The following is a 23,379-nucleotide window of genomic DNA, read 5'->3' as shown; positions in this document are numbered from 1 at the left end:
ATGTGACCTGCACTTTTTATTTATTTCATGTAGATGAGGAGGGAGCGAGTCTGCCAGCATTGGCCAATGTGTGTGAGAGGGGAGGGCCCACGAGCGACTAGTCACCTGCGTGGGCAACGTCATCTACACTTCGGTGTCTCGCTTTTGTGGTGTCACACACATGGCAAAACGAACCATTGACACATTTTTTTCCATCTACGACTCCTCCTGTACCAGAGCCAGGTCCTTCCCAGCAGCAAATTGCAGAGGTCGATGAGTTAGAGTCAGAAGAGGCCGTGGCGAAAAAAGCAAGAACACAATGTTTTCTGAAAGGAATGGCTGAGGAGTTTACATGGCTTAGATTTAACAAAAACACCAACACAATGAGCTTTATGCACAAGATGTGGTCCACATCCTACGGGGAAAACCAAGTTTGCAGTTTAAACACAAGACACATTAAAGGTCCAGTGTGTAATAATATATATAATAATAATAATATTTATATGTTTTCAGTGGTGTGTAAAGACCTTACATAATGAATCGTTATGTTTTTATTACCTTAGAATGAGCCATTTCTATCTACATAACCGCAGGGAAGTCACCATGTTGCGCCGCCATGTTTCTACAGTAGCCCGAACAGACAAACTGCTCTACAGAGAGTGTTTCGTCACTTCGTTGAATGTTTACGAAGAAGTAGTAGTAGTCGATTGCGGTCCTGAAACTGCAGCTACATGTGACTCGCGGTGGCTGAACCAGTGGTTACAATTCGCAACCGTCACCACTAAGATGGCACTAATGCTGCTTTCCATTTACATCGGAAGTCAGAGGTCAGAGCTGGGAATGACGTCACACTCGAGTTGAAGGCGTTCCTCGCTCGGCCAGCTGTTGTTTACAACTAGCCAGGTTAGCCAATGTTATACCGTTTGATAAAAAAAACAAAAAAAACTCATTGTGCGGTATTTACTCATACTAAACACAGTAGCAACACGTTCACAGACAGCAGCTTAACAGCACTTTGTGTACGAATATTTATATGAGACACAAGAACACAGAAGTGCAAATAAACGGTATAAACTACAGCTGTTGATACTCAGAGCAGCCATCTTGGATCACAAAGTCGAGGTAGTGCGGTTGTCAAAACTTCAGTCTTTGAACTTGGAAATTGCAACTTCCAGTGTCAAATGGAATGCACCATAGAACTGACAGACTGAACCTTTAATGACACACAACAGCAACTTAATAAAATACGGCCAGATAGATACACAAGTGAAACAGCATTGCCACTTTCAGGATGTGCATTTGTTAGGCACCATTCAATTAAAATGTGACAGGGAAGTAAAATAAAATGGCACATTGTAGTTTCTGTATTAATTACCAAAGCATCTGTCAGTAATACAGTTAAAATTGAGAACATGAAAAATTGCGTTGCAGGTTTGACATTACATTTTGTGCCTGTGCCCCTAACATTTTCAATTAGGGGCTACAGTGCTCCCAGTAATAGAAGTTAGTCTGCAGCCCTGCTGATAGTTTTGGTTTTATGTGCTCAGCTCACATTTTTTTGTCATTAAACTGAGATGTTGAACATGGTAAACAGTACACCAGCTACACATCAGCAATGTTGCTGACATTAGCATTTAGCTCAATGCACCTCTGTGCTTAGGTAGAGCCTCACAGAGCCACAAGCATGGTCTCTTTCTTTTTCTGGTGATGGGGAAGCTGAGCCACAAATGAAATTCTATTCCCCTTTTTGTTTTGGGGTGAAGGCTGAAATCTCAGAGACAGATATCGTAAAACCTGAACAAAGAAAACCAAAACTTTCTCCATGGGTGTACCACTAGAGGAACCTTTTTTTTTATTTGGGTGAACCAACTCTTTCATGTTATGAATCAACAAATATGTATGTGTGTGTGTGTGTGTGTGCCCCTCTCATGACCTCAGGGTTGCCAGACCAACTGCCTCCCTTTCTTTTATACCCCTCCCCGTCTCTCTCTTTCCTTACTAAACATTTACTCTGAGATTAGGAACTTTTACTGGCCTTATCTGCCAGACGGCCCTCTGTATACAGGTGTCAGTGTTAAATGTCTGTAGTTTCTCAAACAGGACCCACAGCTTTGTGGATTTTAATGCAACCTTTCCTTGAGGAAAGGAGCTTTCCTGTTGGAAATCTAGTAAATGACAGTGCTGGTCTTTAACACTTGACCGTACCAACAATAACACAGGAGCTTCCAAGATGTTGGCCTGCGTTGGCTCACTTCGCTTTACTGCAGTACATGGCATCTGTTTAGAAACATGCGTGTGTGGGTGTGTGTGTGTTTGAATGTGTGAATGCTTGTTTTCAGTATACTCAGCATACTGTATGTACAGTGGGTACGGAAAGTATTCAGACCCCTTTAAATTTTTCACTCTTTGTTTCATTGCAGCCATTTTCCAGAAATCAAAAAAGTTCATTTTATTTCTCAGTAATGTACACTCAGCACCCCATCTTGACAGAAAAAAACAGAAATGTAGAAATTTTTGCAAATTTATTAAAAAAGAAAAACTGAAATATCACATGGTCATAAGTATTCAGACCCTTTGCCGTGACACTCATATTTAACTCAGCTGCTGTCTATTTCTTCTGATCATCCTTGAGATGGTTCTACACCTTCATTTGAGTCCAGCTGTGTTTGATTATACTGATTGGACTTGATTAGGAAAGCCACACACCTGTCTATATAAGACCTTACAGCTCACAGTGCATGTCAGAGCAAATGACAATCATGAGGTCAAAGGAACTGCCTGAAGAGCTCAGAGACAGAATCGTGGCAAGGCACAGATCTGGCCAAGGTTACAAAAAAATTTCTGCTGCACTTAAGGTTCCTAAGAGCACAGTGGCCTCCATAATCCTCAAATGGAAGACGTTTGGGACGACCAGAACCCTTCCTAGAGCTGGCCGTCCGGCCAAAGTGAGCTATTGGGGGAGAAGAGCCTTGGTGAGAGAGGTAAAGAAGAACCCAAAGGTCACTGTGGCTGAGCTCCAGAGATGCAGTCGGGAGATGGGAGAAAGTTGTAGTAAGTCAACCATCACTGCAGCAATCCACCAGTCGGGGCTTTATGGCAGAGTGGCCCGACGGAAGCCTCTCCTCAGTGCAAGACACATGAAAGCCCGCATGGAGTTTGCTAAAAAACACCTGAAGGACTCCAAGATGGTGATAAATAAGATCCTCTGGTCTGATGAGACCAAGATAGAACTTTTTGGCCTTAATTCTAAGAGGTATGTGTGGAGAAAACCAGGCACTGCTCATCACCTGTCCAATACAGTCTCAACAGTGAAGCATGGTGGTGGCAGCATCATGCTGTGGGGGTGTTTTTCAGCTGCAGGGACAGGACGACTGGTTGCAATCGAGGGAAAGATGAATGCGGCCAAGTACAGGGATATCCTGGACGAAAACCTTTTCCAGAGTGCTCTGGACCTCAGACTGGGCCGAAGGTTTACCTTCCAACAAGACAATGACCCTAAGCACACAGCTAAAATAACAAAGGAGTGGCTTCACAACAACTCCGTGGCTGTTCTTGAACGGCCCAGCCAGAGCCCTGACTTAAACCCAATTGAGCATCTCTGGAGAGACCTGAAAATGGCTGTCCACCAACGTTTACCATCCAACCTGACAGAACTGGAGAGGATCTGCAAGGAGGAATGGCAGAGGATACCCAAATCCAGATGTGAAAAACTTGTTGCATCTTTCCCAAAACGACTCATGGCTGTATTAGATCAAAAGGGTGCTTCTACTAAATACTGAGCAGAGGTCTGAATACTTATGACCATGTGATATTTCAGTTTTTCTTTTTTAATAAATTTGCAAAAATTTCTACATTTCTGTTTTTTTCTGTCAAGATGGGGTGCTGAGTGTACATTACTGAGAAATAAAATGAACTTTTTTGATTTTTGGAAAATGGCTGCAATGAAACAAAGAGTGAAAAATTTAAAGGGGTCTGAATACTTTCCGTACCCACTGTACATGATGTATTTGTTTTTTACTGTACTTGCATGGCCATACCTAAGTGTGTTCATGTAATAATGTGTTTTGCTTGTGTGTGCATGTGTATGGTTTATGTAGTTTTCATGCATATTGTGTGTTACATTTGGTGTTTATAGCGTGCTTGCATGCATGTGTGTTTTGTTAGTATGCGTTTGCATGTGTGCATAATGCACTGTGTCTGAGTGTGCTGGCATCTGTACGGTGTATGAATGTGTGTTTTAGGTTTGGCTGTGTGAATGATATGTGATAGGGTTTGACATCTGGCCTGCCGCTGGGAGTGTTTTGTTCTTCTGAGTTGTTTAACTCTCCCCAGTAGAAATAATTCTGGAATTGGCTACAGGTGTCCTGAAACACATTAGGCAGTGTGTGTGTGTGAGTGCGTGTACATGTGCAATCTCTACAGTTGTTAAACCACCTGCTGTTTTCTATTCTCTCTTTATTTCTTCCTGTCTTTGCAAATCCCACTGAGTCTATCCTGCTGTCTTTTCCTTTTACCAAAACAATAAAAACAGTAACTTAAACCACCTACATGATGATTCACATTTTGTTTTCTGCAACCTCTATGATTAAGGGAAAGATGCTAAGAACCTGGTCATGGTTAAAACAAGACCAAGAGACATATTGACAAAGAAATGTGAAAAAATTCACAGTATGAAGTATAAGGAATACGTTCAGAGATAATAGTCCAAAAGATGTGCGTTAATGTAACGCAGTGAGATAGATGTGCAGACTGTGCGGTAATGTAACGTGTGTGTGTATAGTGTGTATATAAGAGTCTGTGTAGGACAGTCTAATTTTTCTTTGCTTTTGTTTTCCTTCTCTAATGCTCAGCTCCTCTATTGATTAAACACATAAATCTCCCAGTGTGTTGTGTTGGGTTGCTGGAGGTCCATGATATAACATGAGCAGGCTGCGTGAGATTGATATATCTGCCACTGACGCTGATAACTGCATGTGAAAACCCTCACAGGCATGACCAAGGAACGATTCCATTATCCTTCCTTGACCATGTAAAACCTTGACTGATGCTTCCAGAGAATATGAGAAAACAACCTTGATTTATTTCAATATTCCTACACGCAGGGGAAAAAAAGTCCATTATACAGTGTCATCCTGTTATAAACTTTCCCACTTGCCAGAGACCCCCAATAAAAGTCATAACATCGGCAGGTCCTTTTTCTGTTTAAAACAGTTTTATTACCCTAACTTAGATAGATCAGAGTGAATTCATGCCACCGAGCGAAGGTCTGTGTATGTATGCACAAGGGTAAGGGGCAAACTTTTCCAAAACGAAGAAGCCTCGTCCATCTTTAACATCCTGTCTCCACCTCTTAAAAATGGAAAAAGGATCCTTTGCGAGGGGTTGGGAGTGCAAGCTGAGAGAAAACAAGTCCCTATAAGGGGGGAAAGGCAAAAAGGAGCCATGGAATGTCGAAAGAAACTCTCCTTCTGGCAAGGCTTGATGGGTAATACATCAGTGTGCCTTTTTTCATGCTTGGAGACGTGCTTTAGGCAGTGTGCGCGGCACCACTGCTTAACTTATGGTATTTGGATGTTGGGTTTAGCCGTAATGGCTTAATTGGAGGGAATGAGGAAGTTGATATGGCCAGAAAACATAAAGGGTGCACGTCGCCCCCCAGAAAGTCCTAGCCACATTACTCAGGCTGTAATGTTACAGACAAATAAACTCACTTTTATTCTTTTTGCAGAATTCCTTCTGCAGTGTCTTCCACATGGAATACGAGGAGCTTGGTGAAGTCCTAGATTCCCCCAAAAGGTAAGACGATCGGCCTCAACTGAAACCTGTTATTAAATTAAAAGTCCTGCAGATTGGCCTTGAGGCGTACACCAGCTGTTTCCACCGGTTATTAGCACTAATGTTTCCTTGAATTTGCAAACTACCCTCAGAGGCCCTTAAATGATAATTGTGTAACAGACTTTTGCACAAGAATTCATTATCATCATATACGTTCACAGAAGGAGAAGCAGAAAAAGACTCATGTGAGGCAATCTTTTGGCAGTAGTGAAAGTCTTATTGTGCCCATTCAGTCACTTTGAATCGCAAGAGAAAAGAGTCCAGTACTCATAAGTTTGCAGAGCTGATTTGCAGCCCCGTGGGATCTTTTTGCTGTAATCCACCTTCTTCACCTGCCAAATTCCCAGACATTTGATCGCTGGCTTTCGGCTCAAAGCTCTTGTTCTCGGTGTCTTTTGGCTCGATACACTGTCTTATGGGTTGACTTGATCCTCCTCAATCACAACCTGTTAATCATGATGAAGAGGGCCCCTTTACTGTCTTGGAGGCTGTGTGAGCCCTTTCCAAGAGGGTCAACAATCGTCCGTCACGCACAGACACAGTTGTTTTGAGGTCAGCATGCACTCCTATTGCATATGACAGACAGCTGTACTGAATTAGCTGCATATATGGAATAGCAGTTCTACTGTAGTGGATGGAGACATGAGGTAAAGATCCTTTTCAGCCAGAAAATGTACATTCATGTTACCTGTGTGTGTAAGTTCAGGTTACAAAGACACTTGAAGTTGCAAGTTGAGTCATTGAAACACTGTCACATTACAGTGCTACCTTCATATCAGACTGTTGTTGCATGGTCTGTTGGTTTTTCCAAAATAATTCCAATAAACTCTCTAAAATTTTTCTTTTATCCCATAAATCCCTCTTCCTAACCCAGCTATGTTTTTATTCTGCTCTGTCAACCCTGTCTCCAACAAAATATGTTTATATACTACAAATTAGCCTTACTGGAAACCCCCACATAACTGCAGCGTACCTGGTTCTATTCCAGCTAGAGACCTTTGTTGCATGACACCCCCCCTCTCTCCTCTGTTTCCTGTATGCCTCTTCACTATCAACTGTCACATAAAGGCAAATATATTAATTAATTAATTAATTAACAGTATAATTTGGAGCAAGCATGATTGCTTCCTAAATTATATTCACTTTTTTCCAATCCAGGAAATGTGAAGTTTTTATGGTAGTTAGTATGCTCCAGCCAAAGTTCTTATCGGATGGTCAAACAGTGTCCGAACCCCCCTCTTCTCACAGCTTTCCAATGTTGAAAATTGGGGGGCTGTTTTTATTCTTTATACTATAAATTCCACCAATTTACGTGTGAACGCAACACCATGAATTCCTTTAAAGGAGAGTATGCCTGAAAGTATGCACCACTATCACCATTTGCACACTAGATCACGTCTCACCCCGCTCTCTGGAGGCAGGCTTTCTGCCCCACCCTTCAAGACATTTGAAACCCACCCTTAGGTGGGTGGATGGGTGTACAAAGCAACTTCAACAAAACTTTGAGTTACTTTCCTGCTTAATGCAAATTAGTTTTACATGAACACAACTTTTAGGACACAGGGTTGGCTTTGTTCACCAAAATGTAAATACCGTGAAAAGGAAAAAAACACGATGACTACAGCTCATAAATAGCACAATTACTCCTCCTTTTTCCGGTTATAAATGATAACGACTCATAAGCAGCATGATTAGCACTTCTTGGGGACAAAAAAGGAAAAAGAAATAGTGAAGAGATGAAAGAGAGGACACGAGGAAATAGAAGAGAGTCGGAGAATCAAATGATATAAGGATTTACAGGCAGGATGAGCGGAGGGTCAGGATGAGAAGCAAAGGATTGGAGGAGCCTCCAGCTGCAGAGCTTCCTGACATCAACTCGTCCAGCCAGGAGGAGTGAATAAGCTGTAATCTGATTTAAGATGCAATGAGATAGAAATCCCTCGCCCCTCCTCCTCAGCCTCCCTCGTCTCCAGGGTGGCCTGGCCTGGCCTTCCCAGTTGCTATGTAGCATCTAAAATTCAATCTTAATCTCAGCCCAAGCAACTGCATGTGTATGTGTTTTCTGTATACTGTGTATGTGTTTGTATCAATTTACTAATATTTGGGGGTCAATATGAGTTTATTAGGTTTTGACCATCAGTGTGGTCTACCTGAAATAAAAGACATGCTGCAATTTGATGGATTACTTAATTGTAGTAGAATTTATTAATAATAAACTAAGTGTGTGACCTTTCAAATTGATTTCATATGAGACCAGATCAGATTTCACTTAAGTATGCATGTACTTGAATGAAACTACTATGTAGGTTTTAAATACTGACTATGAAGCGTCTTCACCAGGACTCAAGAATAAAAACTGGATGAAACACTGAATAATCCAAATAACATCTGGCAGAATTCACAAATGTTGAATAGTCGGGCAAAATTTCAGCTTGCAGCTGCCTTAAGCAAGACATTTTAGTATTGGCCTTCAAAAAACCAATACCTGCCAATGCCTACTTTATTGTCCAGACATGTGATTGTATAAATGAGGATGCTTTAACCAGGGAGGGCTATTATGAGAGAAACAAGACCCAGGGATGTTGCGATTATATGGTCAGTGTCTTAAACCCTTGGTCCACCAGGATCAGACATTTCTTTTGAGTCAATCCCACGTGCACTACCCTGCTGCCGTCAACAGTGCTAGGGAAGCTTCAAGCTAGCTAGTGAAACTACAAGCTACTCTTCATTTGAAGTAGTCAGACAAAAGTAACTTAACAAACTAATGCTATTTTACATCAAGAAACATCTACTGTTAGATAATAAAATAAACGTATGCTCTACTGCTGTCGCAATGAGTTGTTTTTATTCAAAGCTAGACAGTTAGCTAACAGTGTAAAGTCCATAAACTTTTCTTTTGTAATTAATGAAGATTGAGAATTGTATAACAAAGAGATGGTCCTCACCAGAAAAATGACCATGTAGGTTGTTTGTTCAGCACGTTATTACGACGTATATTAACGTTGTTGTGGCTACGACCTCTAGTATCTGTACAATAGTAGCAAAGAAGGATATATTATAAATAGCGAGAAAGTTTGTGTAAGGAGGTGTAAGGTGGTGGATGGATGGGTCAAATCCAGGACTTTCATAGGAGACGTGAATGTTGAGTTATTTTGAGTTTTAACTTAAATAGCATTACTGACCTTCCATCACTTCTGTCATGTGACTTACGTAACATACTTACTTTAACCCAGACCACAATGTTTTCCTAAACCTAACCAAGTAGTTTTGTTGGCAAAACCTAACCAAACTGCCACCATTTCACAATGTTAGCCATGTGTTTAATGCCATGTGGCATACAACACGTGACTTAGGTAACATAGCTAAGGTCCGGTCACCTGCCGCTGGACAGGTACAGGAAACTCTCATATGTGTCGTTTTGGGAGGCATTGACAAACTACCTATTTTGTTGTTTGGGTTGGAGGACAGGTTGACAACAAAATATTCACAGGTTATAAAGTTCAAGGCAACAACGTTAGAGAATCTTTGTTTTCCTTCAAGAGAAAATTAGCTAATACATAGCAATGTAGCATTTGGTCAGTGGGGAATAAAATAGCTTGCTACTAGGAATGTCACATGATTTTGACAATGTTCCCCTAGAAATACTGGGAGATGTAGTTAAACTAGTAAAATTGCTACATGTGGCAGCACTACCCCATAACAAAGGCCATAAATATGCACCAAATGTCTTTTAATCTACAGCTAAAAATAGTCCCCAACAAATGCACAATATACTATGCTGCTATTGCTAGCTATTACTGAGCCTTTTGCTAAAGGAAACTATATTGAGGTGACCAGATTTCTGAAATGAAAACCGGGGATATTTTTGATTTGGTGGTCAATATTTCATTAAAAACATTACGTTATTATATATAAAATAAAAAGGGGGGACTATTCTGAAAAAATCATCTGTCAAATATAACTTTTCTGAATGAAATCATGTCATTTTGAGGCAAAATCTACCTTTCAGTCAGTAAGTAGAGGCTGCAATCCCTTTCAGGCAAGTGAAATACTGCATGTTATGTGTTGTATTGGCCATTTAAGGGTAATTCAACAGGTAAAAAGGACTGGATTGGTTGGTACACAGAGTCATAAGGATAATTGCAGATCATATCTTTATTTTATGTATAACTCAGCAGTAAGTCATGTTAATTATAGGCTTCATTCCGTTTTCCAAATAAAAACAAGGATATTAGACATAAGCCTACCAAACACATATTCCATCTGCAACAACAGGCTTCAATTAATGCCTATAATCACGTAAATATCTGGCCTGATTACGCTATAAACTGCAAACATTTGGCCATAATCGTGATTATTTCGTTTAAAGAAACGTAAGTATCACATAGACATACCTTTGCTGTTACCATGGAAAGAAAGTGATGTTTATTTGCACATTATGTCTGTTTGACCCAGATAAAAGCAGCAGTAGTTGTGAAGAGACGATACAGCTTTAACACGCTGCGCACGCTCCTGCGGATAGCAGTTTTCTGTGGACGAACTGTCTGCCCTGCTGTCCAGTCTTTCTGGCAACGTAAAATCCATACAGTCTATAGTCAAATCTGATTTCATGACATGATTATCACACATTTAAAAACGGGGACATTTCTGGGGACAGGCCACCAAAACCAGGGACTGTCCTTGAAAAATGGGGACGTCTGGTCACCCTAAACTATATATTTAATTAGTTTTTCAAGATCAACATGTGCAGTAGGAACCATTTGGCTACAGACAGGGTAGAAAAGTCAGAAGTTCAGAGAGACATGACTAACACATTGTTGTATTTGCTCCTTTCATGGGATTTGTTGACATTAATAAAAATAATGCCAGGATTATCATTTAAACACAGTCCAATAGGATTGTCCACAAGGCCTCCAAAAGCCAGAAAGAATTTCAAAAGTAAGAAGCTCACAGTTACTGATATGTCTTTGTGTTAAACATTTTACTAAGAACAGTGTAACAAACAAGGCTTTCTATCGGATTTTATTGACTTTATTTTCACACTAATACCTGCTCCTGGCAGAGATAAAACTAAGAGACATAAAGTCAATCAAACACAGTTTAGAAAACACAGTTTGTGACCCTCTTTGTATTGGTGAAACAGATGGACCTGCCAGATCTTGTGAGCTTCCTGTATTGACATTTAACATAGTTTTCCAGTGTCTGAACAGATCGCATTTAAACCCACTGAGTATTCTCCGTATTAAAGCTATTATATCTTTGTGTGCAAACAGAGCTCAATATGTAAGTGACTAAGCAAAGAAAGGGAAAATAGGCAGTTGTGAAAATCCCAACACTGTCAGGGAAGACACAAACCAGATGTCTTAAAGTCACATTTTTTCTTACAACCTGCTCTCATTGCCGTTCCCCCCCTGTCCAGATCTAATATCTGCCTTTAAATACCTCTGTGTATGTGCTGGATTTCCTCGGGGAGGGTTGCGATATGGCAAAACTGGCCAGCTCCAACTGGGCCAACACGGGAGGGGAGGGGCCCTGCAGGATGTTAGCTTTGACCACAGGAGGCTTTTTATAGTGACATTAACCCCAGGCTATGGCTTCTAAACGACACGGCGTCTGTTTCGCCGAAGCAGGAAGTTCAGTCGAGCTGAACCGATGTTGATCCGGCTTGCAGGAGCGACAGGGGGAGTGTTTCAGGTTGACAAAGTGGGCAATTAACTTTGTTTCTGGATCTGGAGTTTGATTGTGGCCTTGAATTGAAAGCCAACATAGTGCTGTCATAGGTTTTTAGTGATGCCGGCAGCTTTTTCTGTGGCCTCATTTAAGTCAGTCACAGAGAAAGGGAAAGGAAATGTGGACTTTAGCGTGTTTGGGTAATTAGACTTGAGCACAAATACACGTACTGTGCAGCATGTCCATTTGAAATGTGCGTGTGAGAGTTGAGGCAAGCTTGGACAGAACACATTGTTATAATTAGCCTGAAGACATCCAAAATGAAACTGTTTGCGGATAGGATGTTGGAAGGCAAGCAAAACACACACACACACACGCGCGCGCGCGCACACACACACACACACACACACACACACACACACGCGTACCTATCCAACAGTGCACCGTCGGAGTAAACTGCCAAGTGTGGACCTGTGTTTCCAGTCCTTTTGAAGTAAAATAAATATAATACAAAATTTACTTTTACTGTCTTTTAACATAATATTACTGCAAATTTGCTTTTTTTTGCTTTTTAAAGAAATTGCCAAGAGGGGACTTAGATCCTTAAACGATAGCTACCTATCCAAGAGGGGACCTCCATTGTTATGCAGTGGAACTGTCTGTGCTCATTCTCACCTAATGACTGTTTTTACCTTCAAAGACTTTCTTTGTTTCTTTCAAAAATGGATAATTTAACTTTAATGTGAGCAATGTGTAAACATTTCACCGTGATCCAAACTTTAATCACTTTAACTGAAAATAAATAAACTTTAAACTTTAATTCAGAAGTAACTTTGCTGCATGCATTGATATCAAGCACTACAGTATTACCAACAAAAATTACTTGATCTAGGTTTCGAATACCGTTTAAATAATAATAAAATATCTTATTACACTAGTGCACTTATTTAAATTTTCTCTTAGGGGAATTCATATTCTTCTGTGTGGGATGGTCATTTTTATGACCTGTGATGTATGCATTTTAAAGAGTTACTTTGTATTTGCTCTTAATAACTGAATCTTAGACTGGTTTTGAATCAAAAACAATAATACTTATGAGAAAAATTTAATCTCAACTAAGCAGTCTGTTGACACATGATTTGATAATATGCTTTTGAAACAAAACTTAAAGGCTCAGCAATAGTAGATTTCCTAACTAGTATTAAGCTTCAGACTGTAAGATAAAAGGCTGCCCAAATAAAATGATGTCCTGATGGGTTTTCATCAGGAATGCATGGTATTTTCATGTTTGCATTAGGCCTACAGAAAAAAGGTCCACACTTGTATGGCATTTAATGACATGAGTCCACTGTTGGTTGCTACATAACGACACATGTCCCCTCTTAGATAGTATGGAGCAACAGTCACACTCCAACATCCAGCATCAATAATTATTCCGCATGTTTTGTTATGTTTTTGTAATGAAATATAAAGTCTCAGCTTTAATGGATGGCTTAAACATTTTCACTCTTGACACTGTATTATAATGAAGGGCTGCCCACAAGTTTGGGGAGTCATAAGTAAAACTTTACCAACTTAAACCTTCAAGAGCCTGAAGTTTGATCCTCCACCTGAGAAGCTGCTGTCCTTTGCTAAGAAATGTGTAACCCACATTACCCATGAGAAAAAGACTATTACCGATGACATGACATCCAGAGGCAAAGTCGATCCCTTGTTGAAGTGTGGAATGAAAATGCTGGTTTAGTTACAGACTTGCAAGCTTAGATGTACCTGTGTACTTTATGGACAAGCCCTAATATAAAGGGCTACCCAAATTAATTCATGAAGCATTAATGTCCTGATGAGTTTTCATCAGGAATGCATAATATTTACTGGTCCGCATTGCCTACAGAAAAAAAGGTCCACACTTGTATGGCATTAAATGACAGGAATCCACTGTTGGTTGCTACATAACGACACATGTCCCCTCTTAGATAGTATGGAGCAACAGTCACACTCCAACATCATTAAATATTCCTCAAGCATGATTTGTTATTATTGTTTTGTAATGAAATATGATGTCTCAGCTTTAGTTGATGGCTTAACCATTTTCAATCTTGACACTGCATCAAAATGAAGGGCTGCCCACAAGTCAGGAGAGTCATAAGTACTTTAAGATAAATAAATAAAAAGTAGGAACAACATGGTCAGCAGCAAGATACTTTGTATTAATTTTTTATTAATTGCTAAAAACATATTTATTAAGTTTTACTAGACCTTTGAAATGGTTTAGCCCCCAAATCTTCCAAATATGATATTGACCAATTAGGACATGATTTTAATCAATTTTACAATGTACTTGTTTCTTTAATCTATATTTATAGGTGTGCATTTTGTTTGTTGATTTGCATTACAGAAATGTCCACTGTTGGCTGGTATATAATGACACAAGTTCCCTCTTAGATAGCATGAATCGACACTCACACTGCAACATGGATGAGTAAAAAAGAAATGTATGATTCTTAAAAGAAAATTATAATGTAACCTAAATGGAATCTTTAGTTATACTTGTAAATAAGGTCTATTGTTATGTAACAAGTAATAGTTTCCAAATAACTCTCAATTAAGTCTTTTCCAACTCATAATATGTTCTTCATTCAAAAGTATTGCTCATAACTAGTTCACTGGTATTTGACGCTTTTTGACCCACACACATTCCCTATTCTGAACTTGCCTCCTTTCTCCAAACAAAACATTAAAGCACAAAACTTTACCAACTTAAAAATTCAAGAGCCTGAAGTTTGATCCTCCACCTGAGAAGCTGCTGTCCTTTGCTAAGAAATGTGTAACCCACATTACCCATGACAAAAAGACTATTACCGATGACACATTAAATAACAGGAATCCACTGTTGCTACATAGGGCACATGTCCCCTCTTAGATCCTATGGAGCAACAGTCACACTCCAACATCATTAAATATTCCTCAAGCATGATAAATAAATTTCAATTAGAAAGTAAATGTTCAGCAGGAAGATTCTTAATGTTCTTTTTTTATTTGCTAAAAACAGATTTATTATGAACTTTCACCAGCCCTTTGAAAGGATTTAGCCCCCCAATTTTCCCAGTATATTGACCAATTATGACAATCACAGGATTTCAATCAATTTTACAATGTACATGTATCTTTAATCTGTATGTAACGGAATGCATTTTGTTTGTTGTTTTGCATTACAAAAATGTCCACTGTTGGCTGGTACACAATGACACAAGTTCCCTCTTAGATAGCATGGATTGACACTCACACTCCAGCATGAATAAATAAAAAAGAAATTGATAATTTCTAAGAGAAACTTATAATTTAAACTAAATATAATCTGTGGTTACTTGGGGTTTGAAGAGACACTAAGTTTACAAGACTAGGCGAGACACAATATTGGGTGCAAGTGTGAAATGTTAAGTAGTTCAAGTTCAAAGGCCTAACGATCATCATTGGTCGCAAGAAACCCTCCCCCACACTGCAGACAATCAGACACAGATTCTCACTGCAGACAATCAGACACACGTTCACACCCCTCACCTGCTCCAGGTCACCTCTCAGAGACAGCACTCACACTTTCTCCAGGATTTTGTATTTAGCTTAACTCTGCATTGGATGCTAATTCATAACAGTTTCCTACAACCACAAAAAGAAAACGGTAGAAATATATGTAGACATATGTTTAGTAAAAGTGCCCAAACACCCAATTCTAATAAAAATCTGATGATGGTACAGCCAAAGAGAGAAAATAAATACAGGAGAGAGGAGATGCATGCTAATAAGCCACAGGTTTGAACTGGGCCACTGCAGTAAGAACTCATTTGTGTATGGTGCACATGCTCCTGAAGACACACGCTCATAAACTGAAAGTTTCTTGCTCTCTTTTCTCTTAACTTTGACCCTCAATTTACTGTATACTGCACTATATGGCCACTCTACATTTTGGTTTCAACAATACGCTTAAAAGAAATGTATGCCAGTTTGTATAGCATATTTACAATATTGGTAAGCCTGAGAGAAGTTCTCACCACTGTTAAATTATAGTATCCCTGACACAAGTGGCATGTAACACAAAATAAATTAAACACTCAATAAACACAATTAAGGCAAATAAAACAGAAGCCTTTTAACTACATAGCCTAAATACCTATGGTAGAAGCACAAAAAGCAAGGACAAATGACCAAATAATAAAAATCTGAGCAAGGCAATAAGGCATTATGTTGGTTCTGAGACAGGCTGTAGGTAACTCCACCACTACACTTAATATACGTAGAAGTTTAAATTCATCAGAAGAGAGTGACCTAGAATTTCAATGACTATGAATGCCTGGTTGACATTCATTGTAAGCCTTACATATTAAATGATTCCCACTGCTTGTAAACCTTTTCAGTGACTTTAAGCATTGTTGATCATGTGTCAGACCAATCAGAGAGACCATCAGTCTTCTTTCTTTTGAGATAGATTTCCATCCAAATACACTATATGGGCAAAGGTGCTACCCCTGTCCTAATAAATTTGGTAGGGGCTGTGTTTTCATGGGTTGTTAAGGGAAATCTTGCCTATGGATTTAGAATGGGATGTCATAAAAGTTATGTGTAGGTGTTGCTGTATTTTTGTCCATACTAGTGTAATAAATTAACTCCATATTATACACAATCGCTTTAAAATTCATTTCGTGATATTTTAAAAGTTATTCAACCCCATTATTTTGGGGGTGTACTAAATCGCACATATGTATGGTTATTATACTAATTCTTAGTAGATGTTTTCTGGTGTAAAACACCTTATTTAGCTACTTTTTGTGAGTAGCTTGTAACATAGGGTACAATTTTCAGTATTGTACATCCGCTCTTTACAGTTTCAAAATATCTCCCACAAGACTCCAGAGAAGTTGCATTACAAAAGGCCAAGTCACTGGTTTGCGATCTTGACGCCCTAACGACCATCGTCAGCAACAAGAAACCATCCCCCACGCTGCACACAATGGAGAACAATGACTGAAACTTCACAACCCTCACCCAAGATGACTTCTCAGAGACAGCTCTCAACATTTCAACCTTAAAACATTTGTGAATCACATAGGCTCTAGTCACTTAAATGTAGAGGATTCTTTTAAATCTACATCATTAACTGAAGACATGTGTAACTCTTTCTAAAAAATCCACAACAATACCTTCAAGCAGTATGTCTGACATGTCTACCACAGTAAACAAAAGTAAATCAAACCTATATCTAATTGCCAGAGAACATTTGCATTACTATGCCAGCAGTAGTTAGCATTTGATGTCTTATCCTAAGAACCAATCACTGTCCAGATAGCTAGTCAGGATTGTGTATATATATTCTGGGCTCCTCAGAGAAGGTGCATGGCAGTCTTTGGTGTCTTGTGGAAGTGTTGACAAGTATGCAGTTTTTTGAAGGAGAAAACCAACTTTAAAATTTCTTTACTATTCTTACTAATCGTTTACCAGTCATCCATTTATCTATCTGTCTATCTTAACGGTATGTAGTTGTTCTTTTGAAAAACTTTTTCATCTTTCCATCCTGAAGACCAAAGCGAGAGGTAAGTTGAACATTTTTACCAATACCCCTTGTATGTTTTCATCAAGGCTGTTTGTAACTAAACTATCAAATTTAAATATAAACATATATATATATATATATATATATATATATATATATATATATATATATATATATATATATATAGTATTGTATAAGATAGTATATTCTGACTGTATCAGATTGTACAGTTTGTTATTGTATATTGATTGCTTAGTGTGTAAATATTTTTACACCTATGTAGAATGTTACCTGTATATTGTATATAGGGTGTATATAGTATGAATATTATTTATACTAATACATAGAATTTTAACTGATTCTACTTTTATTGTATTTTATTCCTTACATTCCTATATACATATATGTACACAGAAAAAGTACTGATAGCTTATATTGTTTTACAAAGTCACCCAAGTTATCATATTGTAAAACATTTCACTGGAAAATGAGAACCAGAAGGGTTTTTCCTAAAAATGAAGCCTTGCAACTTCACTGCATCTGAGAAAGAAAAAGCCAAATTTCAGAAAGGATTCATCTACAAGGAGAAAGGTATTAGATCAGAACATAAGATTCTCTATTCAATACTGTATTTAACTACAACTTTCTTGGTTGCTAATGAATTATAAGGAAATGGAGCATTGTTAAGTGTGTGCATAGTATTATACACTATATATAGTTATATGTTGCCATGTAAGGAGCAACCTGAAAATGGTTTAAAGGCATAGCTTGATTTTGTGTTCAGATATGAGAACAATATTGATCTTGTCATTCAACTCTCAGCAAGTCAGTCAAGCTAAGCAGGCAACAATTAAAATAAGAAATACCCACTGCCATCATACATAGTGTACAATTTTGATGTGTATTATATAAATGTAGATACAAATCCAAACCCTTAGGGTGACATTGCATAAGATCCTCATCGAGTGTTAGAACTGCTGAGATAGTGTTGGTCGTTCATGGAATTTGATGACAGACAGACTGACAGATAATTCATTTAATCAGTATAAAAATCACCACCAAAAACACTGAGCCAGGAGAATTCTTGCAGGAATATATTTGAAGACACATCACTGACTCCAAAGAAGGGGCCCGGTTCTGAGAGTGCTCCTTGTTATGGTACTAAAGAAGTCCTCAACGATTACACAGTGGCATTAAAGTACTATAAAACAAATGTCTGGGTTTGATAACAAACCGATTCTCTATTCCCTCAACAGCCCAGGACCTCCACATCCAGCATCTTCACCACCAAGATTGTCTGAGACCAGCCAGCCGGACAGCTGCTGCAAGAATCGTTTAGCATCCTCAAATAATTTCTGCACAAACTGTCAGGAACCATCTCAGGGAATCTCATCTGCATGCTCGTCATCCTCTTTGGGGTCTCGACCTGACTGCAGTTTGCCATCATAACCGACTTGAGTGGGCAAATGCTCACATACGATGGCGTCTGGCACTTTGGAGAGGTGTTCTCTTCATGGATGAATCCCAGTTTTCACTGTGCAGAGCAGATGACGTGTGTATGGCTTCGTGTGGGTGAGTGGTTTGTTGATGTCCTAGTTGTGGATCGAGTGGATCGAGTGGCCCATGGTGGCGGTGAGGTTATGGTATGGGCAGGCGTGTTTCACGGACAACAAACACAGGTGCATTTTATTGATGGCATTTTGAATGCATAGAGATACCATGACGAGATCCAGAGGCCCATTGTTGTGCCATTCATCCACAACCATCACCTCATGTTGCAGCATGATAATGCACGGCCCTATGTTGCAAGGATTACAATTCCTGGAAGCTGAAAACATCCCATTTCTTGCATGGCCAGCATACTCACCGGAGGAATTGGGGCAAAAACAAAAGTGTTGCGTTTATAATTTTGTTCAGTGGAAGAACACAGAAGAGGGTGGGCACATGAGGAACTTTCAGTTTAGGAGTTTGTGTGTGTCTTAGCTTAAAAGCACATTCAATAAAGTTTGCTTCAACATAGTTCTGTATATTTTGTACTGTTTTCTATTTGTGGTTGAACAACTTGTGTTATGAATAGCCATACAATGTTGTGATGGTTCTGAGATGATCTATAGGTAACTCATCACTATTTCAATGGCTATTAAAATCACTAACACACATTTAAACTGTACATGCTAAAGAAAGAAGTTGAAAATACTGAGATGTAAAAATCTATAAAGACAAATACCTGCCAAATATCAGTGTGAACTTAATGCAGCACTGGTTGTGTGTTCTCCAGTTGATGCAAACTGTAAGTTCCATTGTTACGATGCTGCACCATTTGACAGCCCTCAAATATGCTTCTCTATTCGCCAACAAATGTTTAACCCCACATTTCAAAAAGCTACAATGAGAACATTGCTGGTGACACTTTTCTAAAAAACAAAAACAACAACACTACAGCTTATATATTTGGTTTAGATTATAATTTTCGAATTGTCCATTTTGCTTATTTCATATTATTTGTAAAGTGTGTCTGAATGTCTCTGTGGACCTTTCTCTAAGGCTAAGAACAAATGTACTGCCGAAGCATTTTAGAAAGATTTTCAATTTTTCAGAGACAGGCTTCATTTAGCCCCTTAATTACCACATCATAAAACCTAAACACGCACATATGAACTTGTTCATTTGTAGCTAAACTAACCTTTTCAACATTTCACACTTTAGTTTCGACATGATGTGATTTCAACTGTACAAAAGTAGCTCATCTCGGCCACACCTACTGACTACCAGTTATGCACAGTGTTCTAACTTTGACAGCTGTATTCTAAAACTAACATAGCTATCCTTATTAGCTAGGCTCCTTACATGCTTGCTGATAACTTTTTTGAAGGTGGGTCTCCGACATTGACAAATTGTGTTGGATAGATTTGTGCAGCGGTGTTTAGGAAACTAACTATTCAATTGACAGACAGGTCTGTTGTCAATGTGTTTGCGAGCAACAACTTCCTAAATATAGATTTAGGACACATACAAACACTGGTCATGTATCATGATAATTAACAGCATTAAATCCATTGATTAAAAATTAAGAGATCTTGCAGCTGACCTTTGTGCTTTTAAAATACTCATTCTGCTGTCTACTGGGTAGTCTATCATTTTAGTAGTCTGAAGCTTGAAACAATTTAGGAATTTCACTAAAACTCAGCCTTTGTATTTTGTTGAAAATAACTTCAATAAAAACTCAGGCTTTATATTTTCTTACAATAACAGATTATACCAAATAAAGACACTCTGTAATTAGTTTTTCTCATAAGTATGATTAAATTTGCTTATTTTTTTTTCTCACAAGTTGGAGTGTGATTATCGCTCCATGCTATCTAAGAGGGAACTTGTGTCATCATGTACAAGAGAACAGTGGACTCCTGTCGTTCCACACAGTACAAGTGTGGTCCCTTTTTCTGTAATTCAAATCAATAAATAAAATGCATTTCTGTAAGTGTAGACTAAGCACATAGATATGATGACAAAATGTATTGACATTCAGTGGTTGTGAAAACTGGTCAGTTTGGTGTTTTAGGACTGAACAAGTTTAAAGCTGTAGTCAAAGTCTGATGTGAAATACTTTTTAACAATTAATTAAAACTGAATAGAAAGTATCTTACCTCTAATCATTTAATTCATAATTCAACTCTGGTTGTTTTTCTATTTTTGTTCCTTTTTTTGGAATCTAAAATCCATTTTACTCTCCAGGCCTTCAGTGTAGCCCTTTATTTTAATACATGTTGATCTTAAAACACAAGACATCCACTAAACCTCAGCCTTTATATTTTGTTTTAAAAGAATGTATAGAAAATAAAGAGACCATTTAGTTAGTTTATTTTGTCTCAAAAGTATGATTAAATTTGCTTATTTATTATTTTCACACAAGTTGGAGTGTGATTATCGCTCCATGCTATCTAAGAGGGAACTTGTGTCATCATGTACAAGAGAACAGTGGACTCCTGTCGTTCCACACAGTACAAGTGTGGTCCCTTTTTCTGTAATTCAAATGCATATCTTTAAGTGTAGACTAAGCACACAAATATAATGAAAAAAAAATGTATTGATGTCCAGTGCTTGTGAAAGCTGGCCAGGTTAGTATTTTGGGACAGAACAAGTTTAAAGCTCTAGATGTCAAATGTCAAATATTTTTTTATTAATTAATAAAAATTTTTTATAATTAATTAAAACCATAAAGAAAGCATCTTTATACTGACCATTTTATTTCTAATTCTACCCTGGTTGTTTTTCTATTTTTGTTCCGGTTTTTAGAATCTAAAATTCGTTTTACTCTCCAGGCCTTCAGTGTAGCCCTGTATTTTAATACATGTTGATCTTAAAACACAAGACATCGACTAAAACTCACTAAAAAATAAAGAAATTGTGTTTCAAGAGACAGCTTTCTTTACTGAGTAGCTTGTATAATAGCCCCTCTACAGTCTGATAGACTCCCTGGGGCTGCAAGCCATTCACTCTATAGGGGAGTGTTAAGAACGACGTGTGTGAATGAGTCGTTAAAATCTTTGCTTGATCCACTAGAGGCACTGCTGAGTATGGACTTAAACACTCACACACCTGCAGGTCCCCTCTTGACAATAGTTTAAAAAATTTACCAGATGGTTTTAGACATGATTTTAGCATGATTTAAAGCATGTCCAACAGGGGACCTAAAAAATGTCCCCTGTTCACTTTTTAGTCCCCTCTTAGTGGGTGTGTAACGACGTCGAGGTCCACTGTTAGATAGGTTGGTAAGTGCACACACACACACACACACACACACACAAACATCTGCAGTGAAGGAAGTAGAATTCAGATTTTTTTACTTACATAAAAATAGAAATACCTTAGTCATATTGTAGTATATTTTAATGTCGGATATTATCACTTATTGTTGTAGTTTGTCACTGTATGTCATTGTAGTAGGAAAAACAAATTCCCTCTGAAATGTGAAAAAGCATGAAATGAAAATGCTTTTCTTTCTGTCCCTTTTATTCTCCCTAACACACCCCTGCAAAAACACGCGTTTTCTATGTGTTCGCTCCGTCGTCCACTAACACACACACACACACACACACACACACATACCATCCTGCCGCAGCACTACAGCCAAAACCCACTGGCTTTTGCCTTAACCTCATGTTGTGTTTATATATCCATTTTCCATCATTTATCATGCAGTATTATAGCTGACTCTGTGGTTGGACTTGGAGCGGCTAAAGATAACAAACAGGCTTATTAAGCGCTGACAGACGTGACTGACGGCGTTCAGCTTTCAGTCCTGAGCCAGGATGCGGGGTGGACTCAGGTGCAGCCTCTCAGATGCAGTTCTCTCATTAACCAGCAACCAAGAGCAAAAAAAGAGCGCTGTCAGAAACACAACATCAGTAAGAGAAAATGTTCTCTATAACCAGTAGATAAAATGACTACAGTGTCAAGGGTTTGGTTTGCAAACTGCCATTCACAGTATAGTCAGACCTTCAGAGTGAACCTTAGCTGCATGTGACTGCGGCAGGAAGTCAGATGACCAGGAAAAGACAAGTGGCCAAAAATGAAATGAATGCAGATTTCAAGTTTCTTTGAACATCTCATGGTTGTGTATTATTATTTCAATTTGACAGTAAGGATATGTATTCAGTCTCCATACTATGCTCCAATATTTCATTTGGTAATATTCCTTGCACATCATTTTAAACACATCCAGGCATCTTTACAAAACATTTGGATTTGCTTTTTTTTTTTGAGTTTTACCAGTACATGGCCAGAAATTACATTACGTTCAGCTCAAAGCGACTTACAGTAAGTGAATTGTAACTCCACAGGAGCATGAGCTAGCTGTCCATTCCCCTCAAGCAAACAACCAAAAGTATGTTTGGAGATCTCATTATTCCCATGGTTAGTCTTGAAGTTGTTTGTGTTGTTGTGTGTCTCCTCAGGGACTATGATGTCAGCCAGATTAACTACATGTACGCCCAGTATGTTAAAAACACCATGCAGCCTCTCAACATCGCAGACGTCACCAAGGATCAGCGCTTCCCCTGGACAGTCAGTATATGTGGTCTTATCTTTTTCTTGTTTTTCTTTTCTTTTCTTTTCCCAAAGTGAGTAATTATACCTCTTGCTCTCTGACAGAGTGAAAACCCAGATCACACCCGCAGCCAGATAAAGAGTTTGCTTTGCACTCCCATCAAGAATGGCAAGAAGGACAAAGTCATAGGTATGATCTCTCTTTGTCTTTCTCTGGTGGAGCAACCTTTGAAGTACTAAACCTGGGCTTAACCCAACTCTTTTTCATCTGTTCATGCCAGCAGCTTAGCTGCAGTAAGATCTGGTGG

General features: G+C 38.7%; 1 protein-coding gene across 6 annotated transcripts in view; it reads left to right on the top strand.

Moving 5' to 3' along the window:
* The window catches only part of pde5ab (phosphodiesterase 5A, cGMP-specific, b), a 112,224-nt gene that overhangs the window by 51,103 nt on the left and 37,742 nt on the right, over window positions 1–23,379 (top strand). For all 6 annotated transcript variants that reach the window (XM_038731236.1, XM_038731233.1, XM_038731232.1 and 3 more), the window contains 3 exons: window positions 5,708–5,775; window positions 22,981–23,089; window positions 23,177–23,261. In XM_038731236.1, coding sequence (XP_038587164.1) covers window positions 5,708–5,775; window positions 22,981–23,089; window positions 23,177–23,261 — 262 coding nt within the window. The remainder of the gene's footprint in view (window positions 1–5,707; window positions 5,776–22,980; window positions 23,090–23,176; window positions 23,262–23,379) is intronic.

This window comes from Micropterus salmoides, unplaced genomic scaffold, assembly GCF_014851395.1.
Source record: "Micropterus salmoides isolate LMB-PRFRI ecotype aquatic unplaced genomic scaffold, ASM1485139v1 Ms_hic_scaffold_2, whole genome shotgun sequence".
In the NCBI taxonomy this organism is placed as follows: domain Eukaryota; kingdom Metazoa; phylum Chordata; class Actinopteri; order Centrarchiformes; family Centrarchidae; genus Micropterus; species Micropterus salmoides.
The sequence above is the reverse complement of the archived record's forward strand: the minus strand, read 5'-3'. Positions and strand labels throughout refer to the sequence as shown.